The sequence below is a fragment of the Polypterus senegalus genome, chromosome 17 (genome assembly GCF_016835505.1).
Source record: "Polypterus senegalus isolate Bchr_013 chromosome 17, ASM1683550v1, whole genome shotgun sequence".
In the NCBI taxonomy this organism is placed as follows: domain Eukaryota; kingdom Metazoa; phylum Chordata; class Cladistia; order Polypteriformes; family Polypteridae; genus Polypterus; species Polypterus senegalus.
In genome coordinates, this window is record NC_053170.1 from 92,868,211 (window position 1) to 92,888,639 (window position 20,429).

General features: G+C 42.9%; 1 protein-coding gene across 1 annotated transcript in view; it reads left to right on the forward strand.

Moving 5' to 3' along the window:
* The window catches only part of cacna1g (calcium channel, voltage-dependent, T type, alpha 1G subunit), a 435,684-nt gene that overhangs the window by 211,643 nt on the left and 203,612 nt on the right, over window positions 1-20,429 (forward strand). The window contains exon 4 of the mRNA XM_039739383.1: window positions 1,779-1,912. Coding sequence (XP_039595317.1) covers window positions 1,779-1,912 — 134 coding nt within the window. The remainder of the gene's footprint in view (window positions 1-1,778; window positions 1,913-20,429) is intronic.

Here is a 20,429-nt window from a genome sequence, read left to right on the forward strand (position 1 = left end):
ATTCAGTTCAGTATATATGGTGCCTATCCATCTAACATTTATTATGTATTGGCCTTAACTGTGATCCGACATTTGCGCGATATACATATGCGCCCCGACAAAATCGCGAAAGTTTCATTAAATATGAATTGCTAGTTTAAAGCATATATAAAATAATGTTAATTTTAGAAGTCAATATTATGAGACGCGGCATGCCATCAGCACAGCATGCAGATAGTCCTTAAGATCACGCCCTGCATATGTAGGAAGAATTGCAGCAAGGACCTCCCACTCTCTTGGCCTCTCTCGCGATTTTGTCGGCGCGCATTTGTCGAAAACCAATTAGCGGGTTTGTCGGCGCTCATTTGTCCATCGCGGTTTTGTCGGGCCGTATATGTCTATTGTGCTTTTGTCGGTGAACCAGCATTAACTCACTCACTCTCTACCTATCTTTTATTACATGTGCCATTCACGCACTCACTATCTCTCTGTCTCTGATTATATAATGCCTTTCATTATCTATTTATCTACCTACCTGTTATGCAATGCCTTTCACATTCACTTGTCTATCTACCTCTCTGATATAGTGGCTTAGATATACAGTATAACTCTGATATACAGTGCTTCTGGAAAGTATTCACAGCGCATCACTTTTTCCACATTTTGTCACAGCCTTATTCCAAAATGGATTCAATTCATTTTTTTCCTCAGAATTCTACACACAACACCCCATAATGACAACGTGAAAAAAGTTTACTTGAGGTTTTTGCAAATTTATTAAAAATTAAAAAAATGAGAAATCACATGTCCATAAGTATTCACAGCCTTTGCTCAATACTTTGTCAATGCACCTTTGGCAGCAATTCCAGCCTCAAGTCTTTTTGAATATGATGCCACAAGCTTGGCACACCTATCCTTGGCCAGTTTCACCCATTCCTCTTTGTAGCACCTCTCAAGCTCCATCAGGTTGGATGGGAAGCATCAGTGCACAGCCATTTTAAGATCTCTCCAGAGATGTTCAATCAGATTCAAGTCTGGGCTCTGGCTGGGCCACTCAAGGACATTCACAGAGTTGTCCTGAAGCCACTCCTTTGATATCTTGGCTGTGTGCTTAGGGTCGTTGTCCTGCTGAAAGATGAACCGTCGCCCCAGTCTGAGGTCAAGAGCGCTCTGGAGCAGGTTTTCATCCAGGATGTCTCTGTACAGTGCTGCAGTCATCTTTCCCTTTATCCTGACTAGTCTCCCAGTTCCTGCCGCTGAAAAGCATCCCCACAGCATGATGCTGCCACCACCATGCTTCACTGTAGGGATGGTATTGGCCTGGTGATGAGCGGTGCCTGATTTCCTCCAAATGTGACGCCTGGCATTCACATCAAAGAATTCAATCTTTGTCTCATCAGACCAGAAAATTTTGTTTCTCATGGTCTGAGAGTCCTTCAGGTGCCTTTTGGCAAACTCCAGGCGGGCTGCCATGTGCCTTTTACTAAGATGCCACAGTTTACAGCCTGGATGGGGATTGGGTGCCCCTGGGAATACTGGAGGTATAAGTTTAATAGGACACAAGACAAGTACATTTTAAGGATACCATTTTCTTTATGTAAAGTGTGAGTGGCAGAAAACGGTTTTCAAAAGTGTGGAGTATCAATCCCCCGTCAAGTAACATAACATAGAATAGTGCGAGTTTTGGTATGTCTGCTAGTTAATAATGGTTTTGAAACCAACTGCCTATCATTGTAACCGAGCTGTTAATTCTTCCCTGAATGAAATGTCTTATGTTTTGTATTTTGTTCCCTGTGCAGAAATTTGACGACTTCATCTTCGCTTTCTTTGCTGTGGAAATGCTGATCAAAATGATAGCTCTGGGAATTTTCGGAAAAAAATGTTATCTCGGCGATACGTGGAACTGGTTGGACTTCTTCATTGTGCTAGCTGGGTAAGTGAGCAAGTAGAGGGTGCCCAACCTTATTGTCTTATTGTCTCTGAATGTCTTTGACCGCCTTGGTAAAGGAACGGAGATGCAAGCAATGCTTCTGTGGTCCAGTCCTGGTCCATTTTTTGCCTCATCAGTTTCAGCTTTTCAGCTCATTGTTTAATTAGCTGGTCTTTCTTTCTTCTTGTATTCTGTATTTAGAAAAGCACAATATTGAGAAATTTAGAAATATTGGTATGTTTGCTTTATCTTTAAATTTTTAACTCTCTGGTCATTTTCCTATTAATTCTCCTTTTTCATGGCGGTGCCGCAGTCACCTGAGAGGTCTATAAAAGACTTCTTGTCACTGTAGCATTAGGTCGCATTCACTTCTGTGTCCTTAAGTTTCATGTTAATGCTGTTTGTCTCAAGCGACACTTGTGTCGTGCAGATTCTTTGGTCATTGACCCATTTTTCTGCATTTAGGACCTTTGGTATTTTGTTTCTTTTCTGTTTATTGAGAATTAATTTTGTGTTTAATTATTTTGACATTTGATTCAATCTTTGGGTTTATTGGTTTTATACTTTATACATGATATTATTGTGTTTGTTATTTTCCCCTGTTGCTTTTGCAATCAGTTTCAGTTTTAAGTTATCAATGGTTTGTTTCTCTGTTTGTCCTTGGCAGCAAAATTCTGTGTTTAACTATTTAATTTTAGCATTTGTTTGCTTAATTTAGTTAATATTTGTGCAATTATTGCTAAATAATTTCGCTAAATTACTCTAAATAATTGTATGGACATGACAGATATCCATAAGGCATGCTACACCCATTGACAGAATTTATCTTTCCCATCCATTAAAATTGTTGACAGTATTATAGGAATTTTTTCAAAAGTGATAGCATGTGATGACGTCCAAAACAAGCAAGTACAGAAATAAAAAAAATAATAATGTGACAAACAAGAATAAAATATTCGAATAAATTACCAGAACATTTATTACTCTTCCAGAATCGTATCAGACATTTAAATCCTAAGCCATAGCTGGAGGGCATATGATGGCTTCCATTCGTACCCAAAATATTCTCTATAAAACTGACTGCACAGTGGAAGTGCCTTTCCCATCAAATCCAATGCTTTAATGAACATTTAAGGATGGTGGGTCTATAGTGAAGGAGGCAAAATATTAAAAAAATAATAATAAATTGATTTATTTAGTGCATTTTATACAGTATATCTGATACAGCTCAATGTGCAAAGAGTTTTCAAGAGGGATGCCTCTCTCTGAATTGGCCTAGTGTGAGGCACTATGAGTGTGTGTTAAAGGAGTAATGCTTTACATTAATAAAGTCTAATTTGTACGCTCTTCAGCACAACGATCACTCTCTGGAATTTGGCAGGATTAGGAGAATTAATTTGCACAGGGCAGACTGATAGACCAAAGACGCGCCCTTTCTAACAGTTATGACCAGCTACACAGAGTGCCCATGCTTTCAATACTGCTTCAGTTCAACCTGAAACCTGTTTAAGGTACCCGTGCTCAGCTGCCTTGGCACACTGGCATAAAATAAAGGAGCCTTCAAGTCAACCAGCACCTCAACTGATTATTTAATGAAGAGAAACTCCTTTACAGCATCCATGAGAGTAGTGTCTTGTTCATGGTGGCTTCCTGCCACATACCTCAAACTAGCTCCCAATCACCCTCAATGTGGATTTCGTATGTTCACACTAACAAGTAATGAGATTAATTCTGCGCCAGTGTTAACTGGCATTATCAACTGAAGTCACAGAAGCCAGTTAGTGGGTGCCATGTTGCCCTGAAAGCTCCATGATAACTACTTTCCCGATTTTCCGCTGTCTGCATTACATGCGCAGTTCACCACACAAACAGAATGAAACCCGCTTTCAGAATCCAATTCTGCCTCTCCGTAACTCAGGGAAAGTGGAGTAATTATCTGAAACAATGGCATGAATGGCAGATTTCTTGGGACTATAGTCTCTGCCGGCTTCTCGGCTCATCTCTTTCAATTTCAACAGAAGGGTACAAAACACCATTATTGTTTATTATGGATTCAGCATTGCAATGAATTAGAGCTGTGATTACCTTAGCGGCACAGCACAAAATAGTCCTCAAGCACCGCAGCAATCTATAGCCCAAGAGAAAGGCTACTTCAGAGTAGGAAAGAATTACCTGAAAAGAATTCGAGAAAATTGATTAAAAAAAATAAGGAGCCTCGGCAGAACGAGACGTCCGTGAATGGAGGTGTTATTCACTTTTCACAATGAGGGTCCATTTGGTAACTGAATAGTTTGCATAGAGCTGTTCTAGGAATCCGCTGAAAGGATAGGAAAGTGTGTCTTCACGTTCTCCCCCCTCTTTCTGTATGGCCAGTTCTCTCCTAGTCGTCACAGCAAAAGAAACTTGGGCAAAGCTTAGGCTGGTGCCCAGACAGTGCCATGGCTTAAAAGAAAGAAGTGGAGTGTTGTGGAATGGCCAAGTCAAAGCCCAGCTATGAGATACTGTGGTGGGGTGGGGGGAATTTGAAACAGGCTGTGTACACAAGACACCCCTCAAACACCACACAGCTGACAGAATTCTGCATGGAGCAGGAGTGGGAAAATCTTTCACCCAGTTGATGCCAAAGTTTGCTAGACAAGTAGAGGAAACGCGGACTTCAGGGAGCAACAGCAGCTTTCACGCTACGTTCAAATCACAAGCCTCACTACTGAGTGACGATTTTGTGCTCAGATCAGATTTGCCAGTCTTGACGGATCACATCTGTAAGTACAAGTGACTTGTATCAGGCCTCCGAAACAGAACGCGTGTGCACATTAATACATTTGTGTGAGATGACTCGTGGTATTATGCTGCATCCCATTTGAGCTGGAAAGTCAGAATTTCTGAGTTCCTAGTCAGAATTTTCAACTGGAACGTCCCCACAAGTCAGATTCCCTACACAAAAACTCTGGGCTGGTTTGTTGAGTTTGACTTCAGATTATGACGTCAATCCAGAATTGCAACCTACACAGCACACTTTAGTATTATACTTTTTATTAGAATTCCTGTTTATTTGTGTCTCATTAAATCAGTCGTACACACGGGACTATCCAACCTCTATCTGTGGACGTGTTACTACAGTGTTACCTCGTAATGCGTTGTTCAGTAGTTGTCTGTGTTCCAAAAGAGCAAGCACAACACAGACGTCCATATTGTTTTTCTGAAAGTTTTACTGGAACATGGTCAACTTGGGTGTGATGTCATTCCCAGCCCTGACATCAGACTTCCAAAGTAAATGCAATGCAACATTAAAACCGACAGGAGTAGTTGAAACTGTACAGAACTAGCAGCTAGTGTATGTATGGCATTTTGCTCTGGAGAAAAGTCTAAGAAAAGCCAGACGGCTAGCTTTTGCTGCTTTCACAGCTACTGCTGGCACTGCTGCACCACGAGATGTATGGGAATGAGAAAGGAGCCATCGATGGTGGGACCGTGACTGTTGTCACAGCTGTAGCTCTTCTCCATTGTGTTTTTGCCGGTGCTGGACAACAGTGCTCAGTCCCTGTGTCCAATCTAAGGGCACATATGAAAGCGACTCAAATCTAATTTGAAAAGATTGGATTTCTGTGTCCACACAGCCCTGAAAACATCAGATTTGTGTCGCATTAAGTAAAAAAAAATCGGATTTGAGTCATTTTAGCATTGGTAATGTTTACTTAGCAGGCACTTACTTTTCCACAGATGGAAATGGCTTATCTGTTCATTTTTCATTAAAAAAAAATGACTACACAGTCAAATTCCCATTGTTTGTTTTCAAGTGCATCACCGTTTAAAGTAAAATCAGATCTTGATACAAGAACATAGGAAATCTGACGAACGAGAGGAGACCACTCAGTCCATTTGTCACTTGTTTGTTTAGATAATAGTTCGGCTGTCCCCACATCTCATCCAGTTCCTTCTTAAAGGTTGTCAAGGTTTCTGCTTCCACTCCATGTCTCGGTAGCGTTTTACAGATTTCCATAACTCCTTACGTAAAGAAGTGCCTCCTGGCTTTAGTGCTAAATGCTCTTCTGATAAATTTCCACTGCTGTCCTTGAATGTGTGATTCACATGAATTCTGGTGGATTTACCTGATCAGTGCCATTGTGAATTCTGAAGACCTGGGTTAGGCCAACTGCTGGAGACTATTAGAGTAGGACATGTCGTCAGGACCTAGGATACACCCGGTTGCTCTCCTCTGCACAGCTTCAAGTGCTGCTGTGTCTTTCTTGTAGCGAGGTGCCTACAATCGCACACAGTACTCCAGATGCAGTCTCACCAGTGCGTCTTTCAATACATTCTGAGATGTCCACACTTGTTATAAAAGGAATAAAGATCCCATGGGGAGTCCTTTCATTTTCACATAACTGTAAGTTGGCCGGGTGTGGGTGTTGCCCCTGCATTGGACTGGCACCCCGTCTCCATCCCCAACTACCCGTGGTTGGATCAGAAGGCTCCGACAATGTTATTTCATATTAATATGTTCCTTGCTCTGAAAATGTGTTCCTTGCCTAGTTGTTGGTGTGATAGATGCTATGTAGAAAAAAACTTATTATTCTGTTCTCTAGACATGGAGTGTTGTCTTGGGTGCCAGTGATGGCACTTGGTATGCCCTGCAAGGAACTGGTACCCCATCCGGGACTGGCACTTTTTTTGTGCCTGATGCTGGTGGGACTGTATACAGTGTCTTTTATGGTGAACACCTTCTATGTGACCTGCTAGCCTTGTGAAGATCATTGTCAGGGACATAAGGGTGAGAGGTGACCCCACAGCCCTGTGGTATAAGGGCCCTACTGCTGATCCTGCTGAGAAGTGCTGCAGATGTAAAAATCCATCATCCTGCTTCTGTTCAGAAACAAAAGGGGATTTTGAACAATTTAGAAGAAATCTGTAAACTACACCAGTCAGTCGCTCGGGCCGCATTCTTCCTGGGCAACTGGAATTGGAAATTTGTATCCATTCTGAGATTAGAAGCGCCTGCTTCAAATTAAGGCCCCGCCGGTGCTCACTGCATTGTAAAAGCCTGGGGAGACACGCCTCGATGGAAAGCCTGCTTGGCACGGAGCGCAGAGTCTGGAGTTTTACTGGCAGCCGGATCGGTCAGTGCTTTGATTTTGAAATTAAGCAGTGTGGAATTTCTTTTAAAAAAAAAAAACAGGAGGATTGATTTACAGAATGTCGGTCTGCCCCTACCCACTCGCCCACCCTCTCCTTTTGATGGGACTGGTGCAGCATGGATGGAATTGTGCCTTTTGGAGCTCCATTTAAAGAAGCATCTGCACGGGATAAATGGAAAGTCAAGCACACGCAAGGCTCTTTTATCAGGAAATGTGTCTGCACCAACTTGATGTTGTTCAGTGTAGCGCTGCCCACACGGGCATTGTGGTCTAACAGCCAAGGACTTGGACCTGAACCCATAAACTGGCCATTTCCATCCTGCTGATGACTCAGTGTAGAAACCCGAGCGAGTTGTTTCGTCTCCCACTGCTCAGCGTTAGACATGTGGAAGCAATGGGGCTGCACTTGTAAAGCTCCTGAGAATGCAAAGGCGCTATACAGACTGACAAGATTACCAAACACTCAATCAATATAACACAGAGTCAGTTAAACTGGCAAAGCTACAATTGCGCTGCACCTGAAAGTACGTTTACGGGGTGTTTTCAGTGCTGAGACGCTCTGTGAAATGACAGGATTGCCAACTGAATCCCAGTTACTAACTCTGTGTGACTCTGGGTTTGTCAGTCCACCTCATTGTATCCTAAGGGCACAACGATGGAAACAGTTGCGTTGTACCTTTAAGTGTCTTAACGGGTGCTTGCAGTGTGCTAAGGCACTATATAAAATCACTAGATCACCAACTGAATCCCTACCACTTACTCAGTGTGACAGGAAGTCTTTTGTATGACTCCAACTGTAAAATAACAGAAACACATGTACTATATCTGTTAAGTGTTTGCAGTGCTAAGGCAAAATATAAAATGACACCATTACCAACAAAAACGGAGAAACAGTTGTGCTGTACCTTTATGTGCCTTTTAAGGCACTATATAAAATGACAAGGTTATCAACTAAATCCTTAACCACTTATTCAGTTTTTATTTTTTATTATTTTACTGCCAGTGCTCCAATTGTAAAGTTCTGGAAAGTGCCACTATAGGTATGTAGTGCTAAAGCGCTATATGAAATGACGAGATTGCCTACTGAGTCTCAGTTACTCACGCAGTGTGACACTGAGTTTGTCTCTTCATCTGGCCAGACATGAAGGGGAACATTGTGGAAACACTTGTACTATACCTGTAAAGTGTCATTGCATGGTGTTTGCGCTGCAGTCCGAAGGCGCCTTATAAAATGACAAGAATAACAACTGAATCCTAAATTCCAATCGCTCACTACACCTGGTAATGTGCCAACTGAAAATTTAGAAAAATAAGTGTGTCATACGTGTAAAGTGCCTGGGGCGGCACTGTATAATATTAGAAAGTTATCGGATGAAGACGAGAGTTCATTTCTTCACCTGGCAGTGCTCACACAGTAGAAATATGGAAATAATCAAGCACAGGGTGAGGGAAGACACTGGAAAGGACCCCACATAAAGTCCATCGATCCAAAATCAACCCTTGATGGAACATCTACATAACAGACCATCCATCCACCCATCCATCAATCCATCTAACCCAGTTATCCAGCAACAATTGGGCAGAAGGCAGGGACAACATATGAGCAGGAAGCCAGTTCACCACTGAGTGAACACACACACACACACACACACTATGCTCAATTTCACAACACCTATAGGGTGGTCCAGATCTAATTATGCAATTTTCATTCCGCTATAACTTATTAAGTTTATTACATAGAAAATCACCCAAAAAATCCCGGTCCATCAAGAAGTGTGCGAACTGACGACATAAAGAATCATCTTTGTGCCAAACTGGAATCGTCCCCACATAAATCCAAGTCATCCAGACGATCTGGATCTGCATAATTAGATCTGGACCACCCTGTACATGTCTTAGACTGTGGGAAGAAACCCACACGAACACAGGGAGAACATGCAGACTCCACAAATGGGGCACCCTGAACCTGAACCTCATTCCCCTCACTACAAGGCAGCTACCCTACCACTGCTCCATCATGCCACTATAACAGACGATTCCGTCCATTTTCTTACTGTCCTATGAAATTCATGGTCTCTTCATTTTATAATTTGCTTATCCAGTTCAGGGTCCTGGTGAGCAGGTGCCCTCTTAGCACCACGGGGCACAAGATGAAAACCAACACTGGGCAAGACACAGTTGCAGCATAAAATGACATTGTGGAGTAGATTTTGATTAACCACCTGGATGGCACAGCCAGTTTTGACGTAAGCCGAGAGTTCCTTGCTTTCTTCTATTGCCACTCTTCTTATTGACATTTCTTCCATGGCTGGTGGCAGTGGGGTTGTCGTTCGGGGTGCTGTCTCACCTTCTTCTCCCAGAGACAGACCACCGGCAGGCAGTGCAGGGTAGCGATTAAGGCTTTGAACTGCAAACCCTGAGGTTGTGGGTTCAAATCTAACTACCGACACTGTGTGACCACGAGAAAGTCACTTCACCTGCCTGTGTTGCAGTTAGAAAACCAAAAGAAAATGAACCAATTGTGTCATGAATGTTGTAAGTCATCTTGGATAAAGGCGTCAGCCAAATAAGTAATTATAAATAATGCTCTGCAGATCTGTCAGTACAGGAGTTTTTACTACTTTGCTCTTTCCAATTTTCGTTAAGAGCGCCCCGCTGTGGCAGTGGTGAGGCATCTCACATCCTGCGTCTTCTTAGGTATCTCCCCCTACACACGTTTAGATGCCTTTCTTTGCGTATTTCAGCTCATTTCTCTGCTACCGTTTAGCCAGCCGTAAGTAGATACTGTATGAGAGCTGAATAGCGCCTTCTGAATGGTGGGCTGACGTCACTCATCTAACCATCTGTTGGCAGCGACAATCACCTAAATGCCAGGCTCATTTACACGCGTGAAGGCTGGGAGTCTTTCTTTCTAAACATCTTCAGCCTTCATTATCTTTTGTCTCCTGTTTGTTTTTTTGAGTCCTTTTGACGGGCTGCGTACAGTCAGTGGTCTTTACTGGAAAATCCCCTTCGTGCCGCCTCCGTCCTGTGGAGCTCCTCTTCTGGTCTATGTGTCTACTTCATGGACCACTTCAATGCACCTTGTCTATACGAAGGTGGTTGGGGTGGTACGGTGGTGTAGCTGCTAGCAACGCTGCCCCACATCTCCACAGTCCTGGGACAAAGTGTCTTGGGTTCAAATCTCACACTTGGTCATCATCTCTGTACAGTATGCATGACCAGCAGTTCAGTTTTAGTAAATATACATACTATCCCAAACCCACTTACTAACATTCAGGGTCCTAGGAGGCTGGATCCTATCCCAGTGTAACTGGGTGCAAGCCTAGATATGACACAATCCCGTGTCAGGACCCCCTCGTGCATGCATCCACACTCACAAAGAGCTTACTCTAAGTGTCTGGAGCTTTGGTTAGGATTTCCTGAATTTCCTTCTACCTGCAAAGAGTCGGGTCACCCCCATAGAAGAGTAATGTGGGAGTGGGAGTGAAGCTCTTACAGCCGCAGCCCACAGTTAGGCAGCTGTTCCGTTATTGCACCTCTGGTCCCCTTACCTTTCCTTCAGACTTCTCGGATCTCGCAGCACTTAAAGGTCTTCTGCTCTCACACCACTCATCTGCGATGCCCGTTTTCTTGTTTTTCTGTAGTTTTTTTTCCCTGTCATTGCCCACTCTGTTCACTTCGCATTACCCACATTGATTTTTTTCTTTCATTCTCTACATGCCCCTTCCAATAGCAGTCAAGGGAATTGAATGCTCCGGTATTACTCATTACAAAAAGGTGCTACAGCACCCTCACAAAGTCTTCAGACTCTTCACTTCTTTACAATTTCTGCTTAAGTCATTTAAGTTTATTTTTCCTTCATCAAGCCACACTCAGCTCCCTGGAATGACAAAGTGAAAACAGTACTATAGATTTTTTTCTAAATGTATTAAAAATAAAAACTGAGATATGACATTGGCACAAGTATTCAGACCCTTTGCTTTGCTACAGGTGCCTCCCATTTTATTGATCATCATTGAGATGTTTGGAACCCTCATCTGGTCAGTTCAGTTGACTGGATTGGTTAAGAAAGGCTAACATCTGTCAAAAAAAGGCCCAACAGGTGAGCAAAAAACCAAGCCATGGGGTCAAAGAAATTGCCTGCAGAGATTAGAGAGAGGATTGTCTGTGCACAGATTTGGGGGATGTTACAAAAAATGTCTCCACCATTGAAGGTTCCGAAGACCACAGTTACCCTCATAAATCCATCCATCCATTATCCAAACTGCCTTATCCCAACCACAGGGTCACAGGGGTCTGCTGGAGCCAATCCCAGCCAACACAGAGCACAAGGCAGGGGCAAATCCCGGGCAGGGCGCCAGCCCACCACAGGGCACACACACACCAAGCACACACTAGGGACAATTTAGAATCGCCAGTGCACCTAACTTTATCTTTGGAGTGTGGGAGGAAACTGGAGCACCCGGAGGAAACGCCTCATAAATCTTAAGGGATAAATGTTTGAAATAACCACAACTCCTCCGAAAGCTGTCCTCCTGTCCAAACTGAACAATCTTATGGGAAGAACCTTGGTAAAAGAGGTGACCAAGAACCCAATGGTTACTCTGACTGAGCTCTGGAAAACCTGTGTGGAGATGGGAGAAACTTCCAGAAAGACAACCATCACTGCAACACTCCACCAATGTGGACTTTATTACCAGACATGAGCTTCTCATCAGTATAAGGCACATGGAAGCCCACCAGGAGTTTGAAAAAATTCACCTGAAGAACAGTCAAACTGTGAGAAACTTGATTCTCTTGTCTAATGAAACCAACATTAGTCATCGTGTCTGGAGAAAATCAGGTACTGCTCATCACCTGTGCCAAAGGATAAGTTTGTGTGTGTCCATCTGGTTGCTATGTGTCTTCCAAAAGATGGTGCACTGCAACCATTAACACTGAGGTCTACGTTGACAACTTAGATTTAAACCTGTCCTTGACAAGTAGCATAGCTAGTCCACCTTAATGAAAGGGGAAGTGTCAGAGTTTCTGTGTATCTCTGTGTCCACCCAGTTGCTATGTCTGTGTCATTCGAACAGATGGCGCATCACAAACATTAACGCAACTTTTACGAGTCTCATACCTAAAAGAGACATATACATTACATTTGTCACTCCAGCCAATGGAGCATTTCATTACTAAAAATGTTTGATGTGCCATCTGTTGGAATGACAAATGCGATGCATTTTATTACTGCATGTATTACAAAACACAGTCCAACAGATGGAGCACTGCAAGTATTGACACTGAGGTCTATGTTGATTACTTTTAAAGAGGTAGCATGGGTAGTTTTTAATAAATTTGCAAACATTTCTAAAATGCTGTTTTTGCTTTGTCATTCTGGGGTGTTTAGTGTTGCTTGCTGAGGGAAAAATGATTTTTAATGGTTTTAGCACAAGGCTGCAATATTACAAAATGTGTAAAAAGTGAAGGGGCCTGAAGACTTTCTGAATCCACTGTGTATAAAATAAAGTCTGGTGGACTGGCTGAAGCCCAAAGAATGAGACGGACCCCAAAGTTGTGCAGCCGCCATCCACTGAAGAGTTAAAGCAAAATAAAGGACGAGTGTTGAAAATTTCCTTCAGACGTGTTCCGGTTTAGTGTTTCTGAAGTCTCCCGAGGAGGACCTGTCAGTAGTGATTGAGCCTGATGGGAGCCAGATGTTCAGGGAGAGACCTGAGCCACAAAAAACAGTAGTGAACTCAGCGCAGTGGAAAACAAAAGGCAAACTGGTGAGTGGCGTCCCACAGGGGCCACAAAGGGCTCTTCTGGAGCCTCCTTAAGACCTCCAGGCTGCCCTGCTGCACTGGCACCCGATGAGTAGGCGCCTGCCAGCCACATATCATCAAGTACACCACACACCGCTCAGGTGGCAGCTGCCAAAATGAAGGCTGACGAGTTGTTGGACCGGCAGGAAGTTGGCTGGCGGCCTTGCTCGGGTTCATTGCGTGCCGTTTATGGTCCTCCAGGAGCTCTCATCCCACAAGAAGTGGTAAATAAAGTGGAGGTTTCCAGTCTTGGCACTGCCCCATTGTGTCACTCATTCCTGTGCCTCTCCCATTTATTTTCCAAATGCTGTTTTCCTCCACAGAGTCACAGTAGCTGATCCAAAAGTTGAATGTGGGTCCTTGAAGCTGCGTGGCAGCATGCTAATCATTAAATACAGATTGTTTTGAACCACTGGGCACAAGGCAGTAACCCATGCTGAATGTGATGCCTGTCTTTGGATGATTAGCTAGATAGACGGGATTTAAAGTGTACATCTTTGAGGTATGGGAGGAGACCAGTAAAGCCAAAACTAAAGAGCACTGGTTTTTAAGTGGTGCCTTTCCTACTTTGAATGTTTTATTGACCCAGTTCTGTGAGCGCTGGCAGGTGATGTGACTCAGTCAGTGACACTAATGGGTCACCTTGAACTGCTCATTTTGCAATTTACAGTGGATTGAGAAGGTATTGAGACCCCTTCACTTTCTGCACATTTTACTGTGTTGTAGATTTCATTTTAAAGTGATAAAACTTACCATTTTTGTCCATCAGTTTACACTCAATACCCCATAATGACAAAGTGAAAACTTGTTTTAAGAGAGGTGTGAAAATTTGTTAAAAATCAAAAACTGCCATATCCCATTGACACAAGCATTCAGAGCCTCGTTGAGCCCCCTTGGCAGCAATGCCAGCCTACAGTTGTCTTGGTCCTGATGCCACAAACTTCTCACACCCAGACTTGGGGATTTTTCTGCCATTCTTCACTGCAGATTCTGCCAAACTGTTTCCGGCTGGAGGGAGACCTTCAGTGGACAGCTATTGTCAGGTATGTCCAGAAATGTGCATTTGGGTTCAAGTCTGTGCTCTGGCTGGGCAACTCAAGAACATTCAAGAACATTCCCAGAGTTGTCCCTAAGCCACTCCTGCATTGTCGGAGGTGCACAGCACCCTGGAGCAGGTTTTCATTCAGGATATCTCAGTATTTTGCTCCGTTCAGCTTTCACTTAATGCTAACTAGCCTCCAAATCCCTGATGCTACCACCGCCATGCTTCACTGTTGGAATGGCATTGCACAGGTGATGAGCAGTGCCTGGTTTCCTCCAGACCTGACACTAATCTTAGTTTCTTCAGACCAGAGAATCTTGTTTCTCACAGTTTGACAGTCCTTCAGGTGACATTTTTCCAAACTCCATGTGGCCTTCCGTATGTTATTTACTGAAGAGGGGCTTCCACCTGGCCGCTCCACCACAAAGCCCAGAACAGTTAGTGTTGCTGTGCTGGTTATCCTTCTGGGTAAGTTTCTCCCATCTCCACACAGGTTCTCAGGCGCTCAGGCAGAGGGGCCACTTGGTTCTTGGTCACCTCTCTTATCAAGGCCCTTCTCCTCCAATTGCTCAGCTTGACCAGGTGACCAGCTATACGACGAGTTGTGATTGTTTCAAACTGGGAACCTTCAGTTCTGCTGCCTTCCCTCGATCTGTACCTCCATGCAGTCCTCTCTCTAAGATCTGCAGGCAATTCTTCAGACTCATTGCTTGGTGTTACCTCCACTGTGGGACCTTCTGTAGACAGTCCAATCAACTGAATTCACCCCAGGTGGACTCCAGGCATCCTGATGATGATCAGTAGAATGGGATGTACTGTACCTGAGCCAAATGTCAAATGTCATAGTCTGAATACTTGTGTCCAAGGGATAATGTGGCTTTGTATTTTTAACACATTTTCAAAAACCTCTAAAATCCTGTTTTTGCTTCATCACTCTGTGGTGTTGAGTGTTTCTTGATGTGAGGAAAAATGAATTTAAATCATTTTAGCACACAGATGCATGTTAACAAAATGTGAACAAAGTGAAGGGGTCTGAAGGCTTTGTGAATGCGTTGTATGTACCGCCTTTACCCTCCTCATCTGCACTACCACTCCTAAAAATATGAGCGAGAGAGGAACAGGGTACCATGTAATCTTATATAGTGGCCTTTTAAAAGGAAGCTCGTAAAAATATGTTTCAAGTTCAAAGAAAACTAATAATAGGTTTGATATATTTTGGAAAGTGGACACACTGACAGTTTAGGCAACTCATTTATCCATCGTGAAGATTGAACACATTTCTGGATGGTGTATACTTCAACAGCTCCACCAGTAGGGGGCACCACTGGTCTCAGCTTTGTTATACTCAAAGGTTTCCTTAAACAGCCAAAAACTTGAGCTTTCTTTCCTTTACTGAAGTGTCAGCCCCAATCCAAGGTCTCCAGGCCACACTGCCCAGACCTAGCGAGGAGCTTAGGCTGCCATTCACTTCAGATTCCCACACTGCTGGTACTGCCCATTCACTTTTCTTCCTCTCCGTTTTTTTTTTTTTTTCCCTTTTCAGCCGCATGCTAGATCTCATCTGTAGAAGCAATTAAATTTTTAAAAGATTTCGCATGAGGAGAATTTACTGCATCTATTAAAACGCATCTAGAGCTAACCGGTCCTGATTTGCTTTTTGCCCAGACTAAAAATATGACCATTGAGTTAAACAAGACGTGCAGAAGGAAAGCATTCAACTGAAACAGGAGACCATTTCTCGTAAATCTGAGCTAAGCTGAACCTCTGATGCTTGTGCCATTGACTGCCTGATTCATTTCAACAACCAAAAAAAAAACCTTAAATGACCAAAAAAAAGAGAGATAATTTGCACCATTTGCCTTGTTTGGTAAAGCCTGCCACTTGTAAGTATACATTAGTGGCATTGTGCCGACCAGGCAATCCCAAACAAAAGAGCTGTCAGCTTTGAAAGTAGAAACTGTGCACACAGGCCAGTAGGCAGTGTGGCCCCCTAGTGGTGAAGGCTGTTACATGTGTGATTAACACACATGTGACCAATTGTAGAAATGTGCAGGCAGTGCAGTTTGCAGGGTCATTGCCTGTTTGCACTGACCAAGTGAATCCTTAGATTTCAATGTAATAAACTGAACCATCAGTCTGTACTGTCAAGTGCCACGTGTAGTAATTAATGTGTTTTATACGTGTATTATCATAGTATTTCCCTCTACGTACCCTTTACCTGTTTTCTTAACTCAAGGGTGAATGTTCTCATCAAGTTCGTTATTGGGTTGGTCTACTGTTGCACTTTAAGATGAACACACACACACACAGACCCTAACCACAACAGTGCCCTATGAATGACACACACACATGCTGATTCACCCTTAGCACTTTAAATCACACAACAGCCTGTCACTCAGCACTTCAAGAGACTTACTTATTATCGACACGAACAACATACGATGTTTTAGTGATATCTCAGACCTAAATATTACTTTTGGTCTACAAGAATACATTTAAACATACAAAGACTCAGCACTCTTGACTATAGGCCATTTATCAGCCAAGAATACCTACTGTCCCTAACTATTGAATGGCGCCCTCACTCTCAGCCTTATAAACCTCGCAGCACAGAAATAATGGCAAAAATCCGGCTACACCAGGTGCTCAGAGAAATCTAACTTATTACTTCAATCACTCTAGACATTAAAACAAAGCATAGAAAGTTAAAAGCAGTATGGTATTTATTACAAGAATAATAATAGTACCACTGGAACAAAGAATACTAGAAAATGGGTACTGATAGGAAAGTCTGAATAATAATAATAATACATTTTATTTATACTGCACTTTATATAAACGATCTCAAGGTGCTACAGGGTAAAATAAAGTAAAAAAAACAAACAAAAAAAAATATATATAGAATATATATAGTCTTTAGAAAAAGCTTACGAAAAAAGGTAGAGATGACATGGATGAATGTCCCAGGGAGGCGTTTGATTTAGCAATCGATGTTCATGATGCCTTTCTGACGACCAGTGCCGTCTTCATCCGTTCCTCTTCTTCTTCTTCTTCTCCTTCTTCTTCTTTTGCTTTTCTTTGCTTTTACGTTGCTTTCAAACCAAAGCATATTTATTATGAAGTGTTATGCCTTGGTTTCACAACACATGCACCTGATTGGCTGGCTGTCAAAATGATTGATGAATTAATTCACCGTCCGTTTTTCCAAACAGCAAAACCTTTACTGGTCTCTGAGGTGTCAGTAGATCTTCCTTTCCCAGGCTGTAAACCAAATTGTTGTTCCAGATGTCCATCTATAAAGTAATCAATAGCCTGAGGTATCAGCTCAGCATCCTTTCCCAGGCTGTAATACCAAATTTGCACTAAGCTTTGAACAACTGTTATAAAAGTAAGGTGTAAGGGAAGAAAACCTACTTTGATTTGTCTTAGTTCATCTATTGTCTTGTCTTGAACAAAATATAATGGAAACCAAAATGTACAGATTTCATACACCATAACAATACGTATATTAGGAAATACGCGGACCTCCAATCCTACGTTAAAGGTGGCTCATATTGAGCAAGCTCAACAAGTCCATTAGGAGCAGCACGAAACAATATGGCCTCCAAGTAAGTGAGCACATCGCTTATGTGACATTCGGGAGTTGTGCTCCTCAACCAAACATTAATAAAGGGATGTAAAAGCAAAGTTTGCTTATGAAGTTGTGAGTACTGGACGATCTCTTCGTTTGTCGGCATAATGTACATGTCTCTGTCATTGTCGTTCTTGCTTCCTGTATCGTGAGACATGTCAATGAGCCACTGAATTAGCCAGCCTGTATGTACTAAATAATAATTGCACGGAACAACTATCATAACAAATGAACAGTACTGAAAAATGAATGAAAAAGACAAAAGAAAAATTTAAATATAAGCGAGGGGAGGACCCTGGTTAAACCACAGCACAACCTTCATCGACATTTGCCTTTAGATTCCATGTTATTTCAGTAAAAGTGCCTTGCAGTTCCATTGCATGCCAGTAGATGGTGCTGTACAAGTCCCTACATTTTTTCCCCAGCCATAAAGACTGCCACTCATCCCCCAAATTAAAAAAAAAATGGTTCCTGTAAAAGTGGCAAAATGGTCACACGTGGTATAGAGTTTTTATGGGATGTAAGAGATAAGTGAAGCGTAAGATGTGCTGATGTCCAAGATTCCTGGAGGGCAGTGAGATTTCTAAAAAATAATATTAGAGGATGAAGGAGGGGAGTGTGAGACGTCATTGACTTGGCTGCTTTCCTCAATTGAGTATATGGCAGTGATTGGCTTCGTATGGGGAGGCGAAAGAGAGGAAATCAAAAAGATGGTGAGAGGGCAAAGCAGAGGAGAGCAGAATGCCACCCGTCTTAAGGAGTTGTGACCTTCAGTGAAGGTAGAAGAAGAAGGTGGAGTAGAGACCCTGGATCACCCTCTCTGTGACCTTCCAACGGGGTACTCCCATGATCTAAAGTGAAGAAAATACAAACGACGATGCTAATTAGGATCACATGAGTTTAATTCGGTTTCACTGAACCATCAGACAGTCCATATTTATGTATTTATGTCAACGTCTGTTCTGAGAAGACAAGTATTGAAAAAGGAGCAGTGGAAAAAGGAGCCACTGTCACCATGGTAACTTGGAGCCGTCCAGAGTCATCCCCTTCAGCTGGTGCGTGCTGGAGCCGGCGGCCAGCGTCTGGGTAAATAAAACGTGGGCGCACCGCCCAATGCCAGCAACTCTTCTTCCTCAGCTTCATTCACTTTGTGTGATGCTTGTGAAATGGCAGCTGAGTGCACCTTCGTTATTAAGTCATGTGTTTTGTATGGAGTCGCTTGCAGCAAGCAGATTTTCTGACAAGGAACTAACTTTAGAGGAAGCCATGTGCTTGAGACACGTAAGCAAAGACAGAAGAAGAGTGACTTGACAGCATGTGGCACATTTGTGGAGACAGGGAGTTGGCAGCCATGCAGGTTTCATCTCTAAAGTGCAGTATCCATATGCACTGGTGTCTTTTTTATAAAACGGGATGCCTTTATGGCTCATCTTTGTTTTGACTGAAAAGGTGTTGACATCAACAAATCTTGTCATTAACCGGCATGTTTTCTAACTTAAAGGTTGTCTATGCGTGCACTGAAGCCAACTTGTCTGAATAGAGCCGTTCTGCGCCAATGCCAGGGATGTTGCAATCTACAACATAATAAGGTGTGCCAAAAAGTGAAGGGGACCAAACACTTCTTGAATCCTCTGTAGGAAGTTGTGTTGCAGCCCTTCAAGTCAGTTTCATGTTCAGGAGAGTTACAGCATAAATTTTCCCATAGTATCACTGGGGTTGGGAGTCGTGTTTTCGTCATAGACATTCGAGCAGTGCCAGCATGCAGGCGCTATCATGGACACCTTGACGCTCAGCTGAGCTCTACTCTCCTCGCCAGAAGCGTCACTTTGTGAACTCGCTGTCACACAAACTAAATGAGACCAGTCTGGAGTGTGAAACATTTCTGTAGCGCCTTCCAGGGCTGAAGAGAACAAGTAAATGAGGGCCATCCTCCCAGGGCCTTCACTTAGCGGGCATTCAAAGAGTTTGTTCAGATCTTTCATTGGAAAGCCAGTCCCTCCGGTCTGACAGGAATGTTCAGTCGAAGTTATTAAGGGGTGCTAATGGATGTGGAGTGCACATTAGCACCTTTCCTGTAACAATCTGCCTTCCGCTGTACGTGTCTGGTGTTTGTCGCTGAGGCACTGTGGGTAGACCTGCAGCAGCATGGTGGACCCCGCACACACTCACATAGACACACACATACACAGACACTCTATTTAATTGGGACTCAGAAGTCCCCTTTATCAGCCATTTATGGTAGAAGGGTCTTGCAGCTCTAAAGACACTTGCAGTACACAAAGAAAGAAAGAAAGAAAGAAAGAAAGAAAGAAAGAAAGAAAGAAAGAAAGAAAGAAAGAAAGAAAGAAAGAAAGAAAGAGAAAGAAAAGATAGTTAGTGAGTGAATAAGTTATGATGCTTTTAATGGTGAATGTAACAGTAAATTACCATTAGATTTGTTGTGCTGAGCTGTGGGATGAGAGGATTATTATTCATATTTTTACTGTTATTATGAATTCATGAGGCTGCCATTTTTATTCACGGTGATTTATAAGATCAAATTGGATTACACCCATTTTTGTAGAGTTGAGCTCAGGCAGATAACATCATCAGGAATCAAACTTGCAATTTTGGGGTCTGAAATCGTGTGCCTCAGCCACTGTGCCATACCACCCTTCTTCGCACAATGCGTCAGGAGTATATGACTCACTCTCACAAGAATGGCAAGAAAGGTGTGAGACCTCCAAATCAGAGCCAAAAACCAAGCCAGACTCCCTGCAGGCCTGCCCAGATAGTAAGACGCACTCCCAGCCAGCCTGACTGCCTACTCCGTTGGCTGGATTCAGCCTACAGCAGGACAAATGAGCTTTGGCTTCAAAAGTTAAAAAATGTTTATATACAAAAAATATATATAAAGACCCAA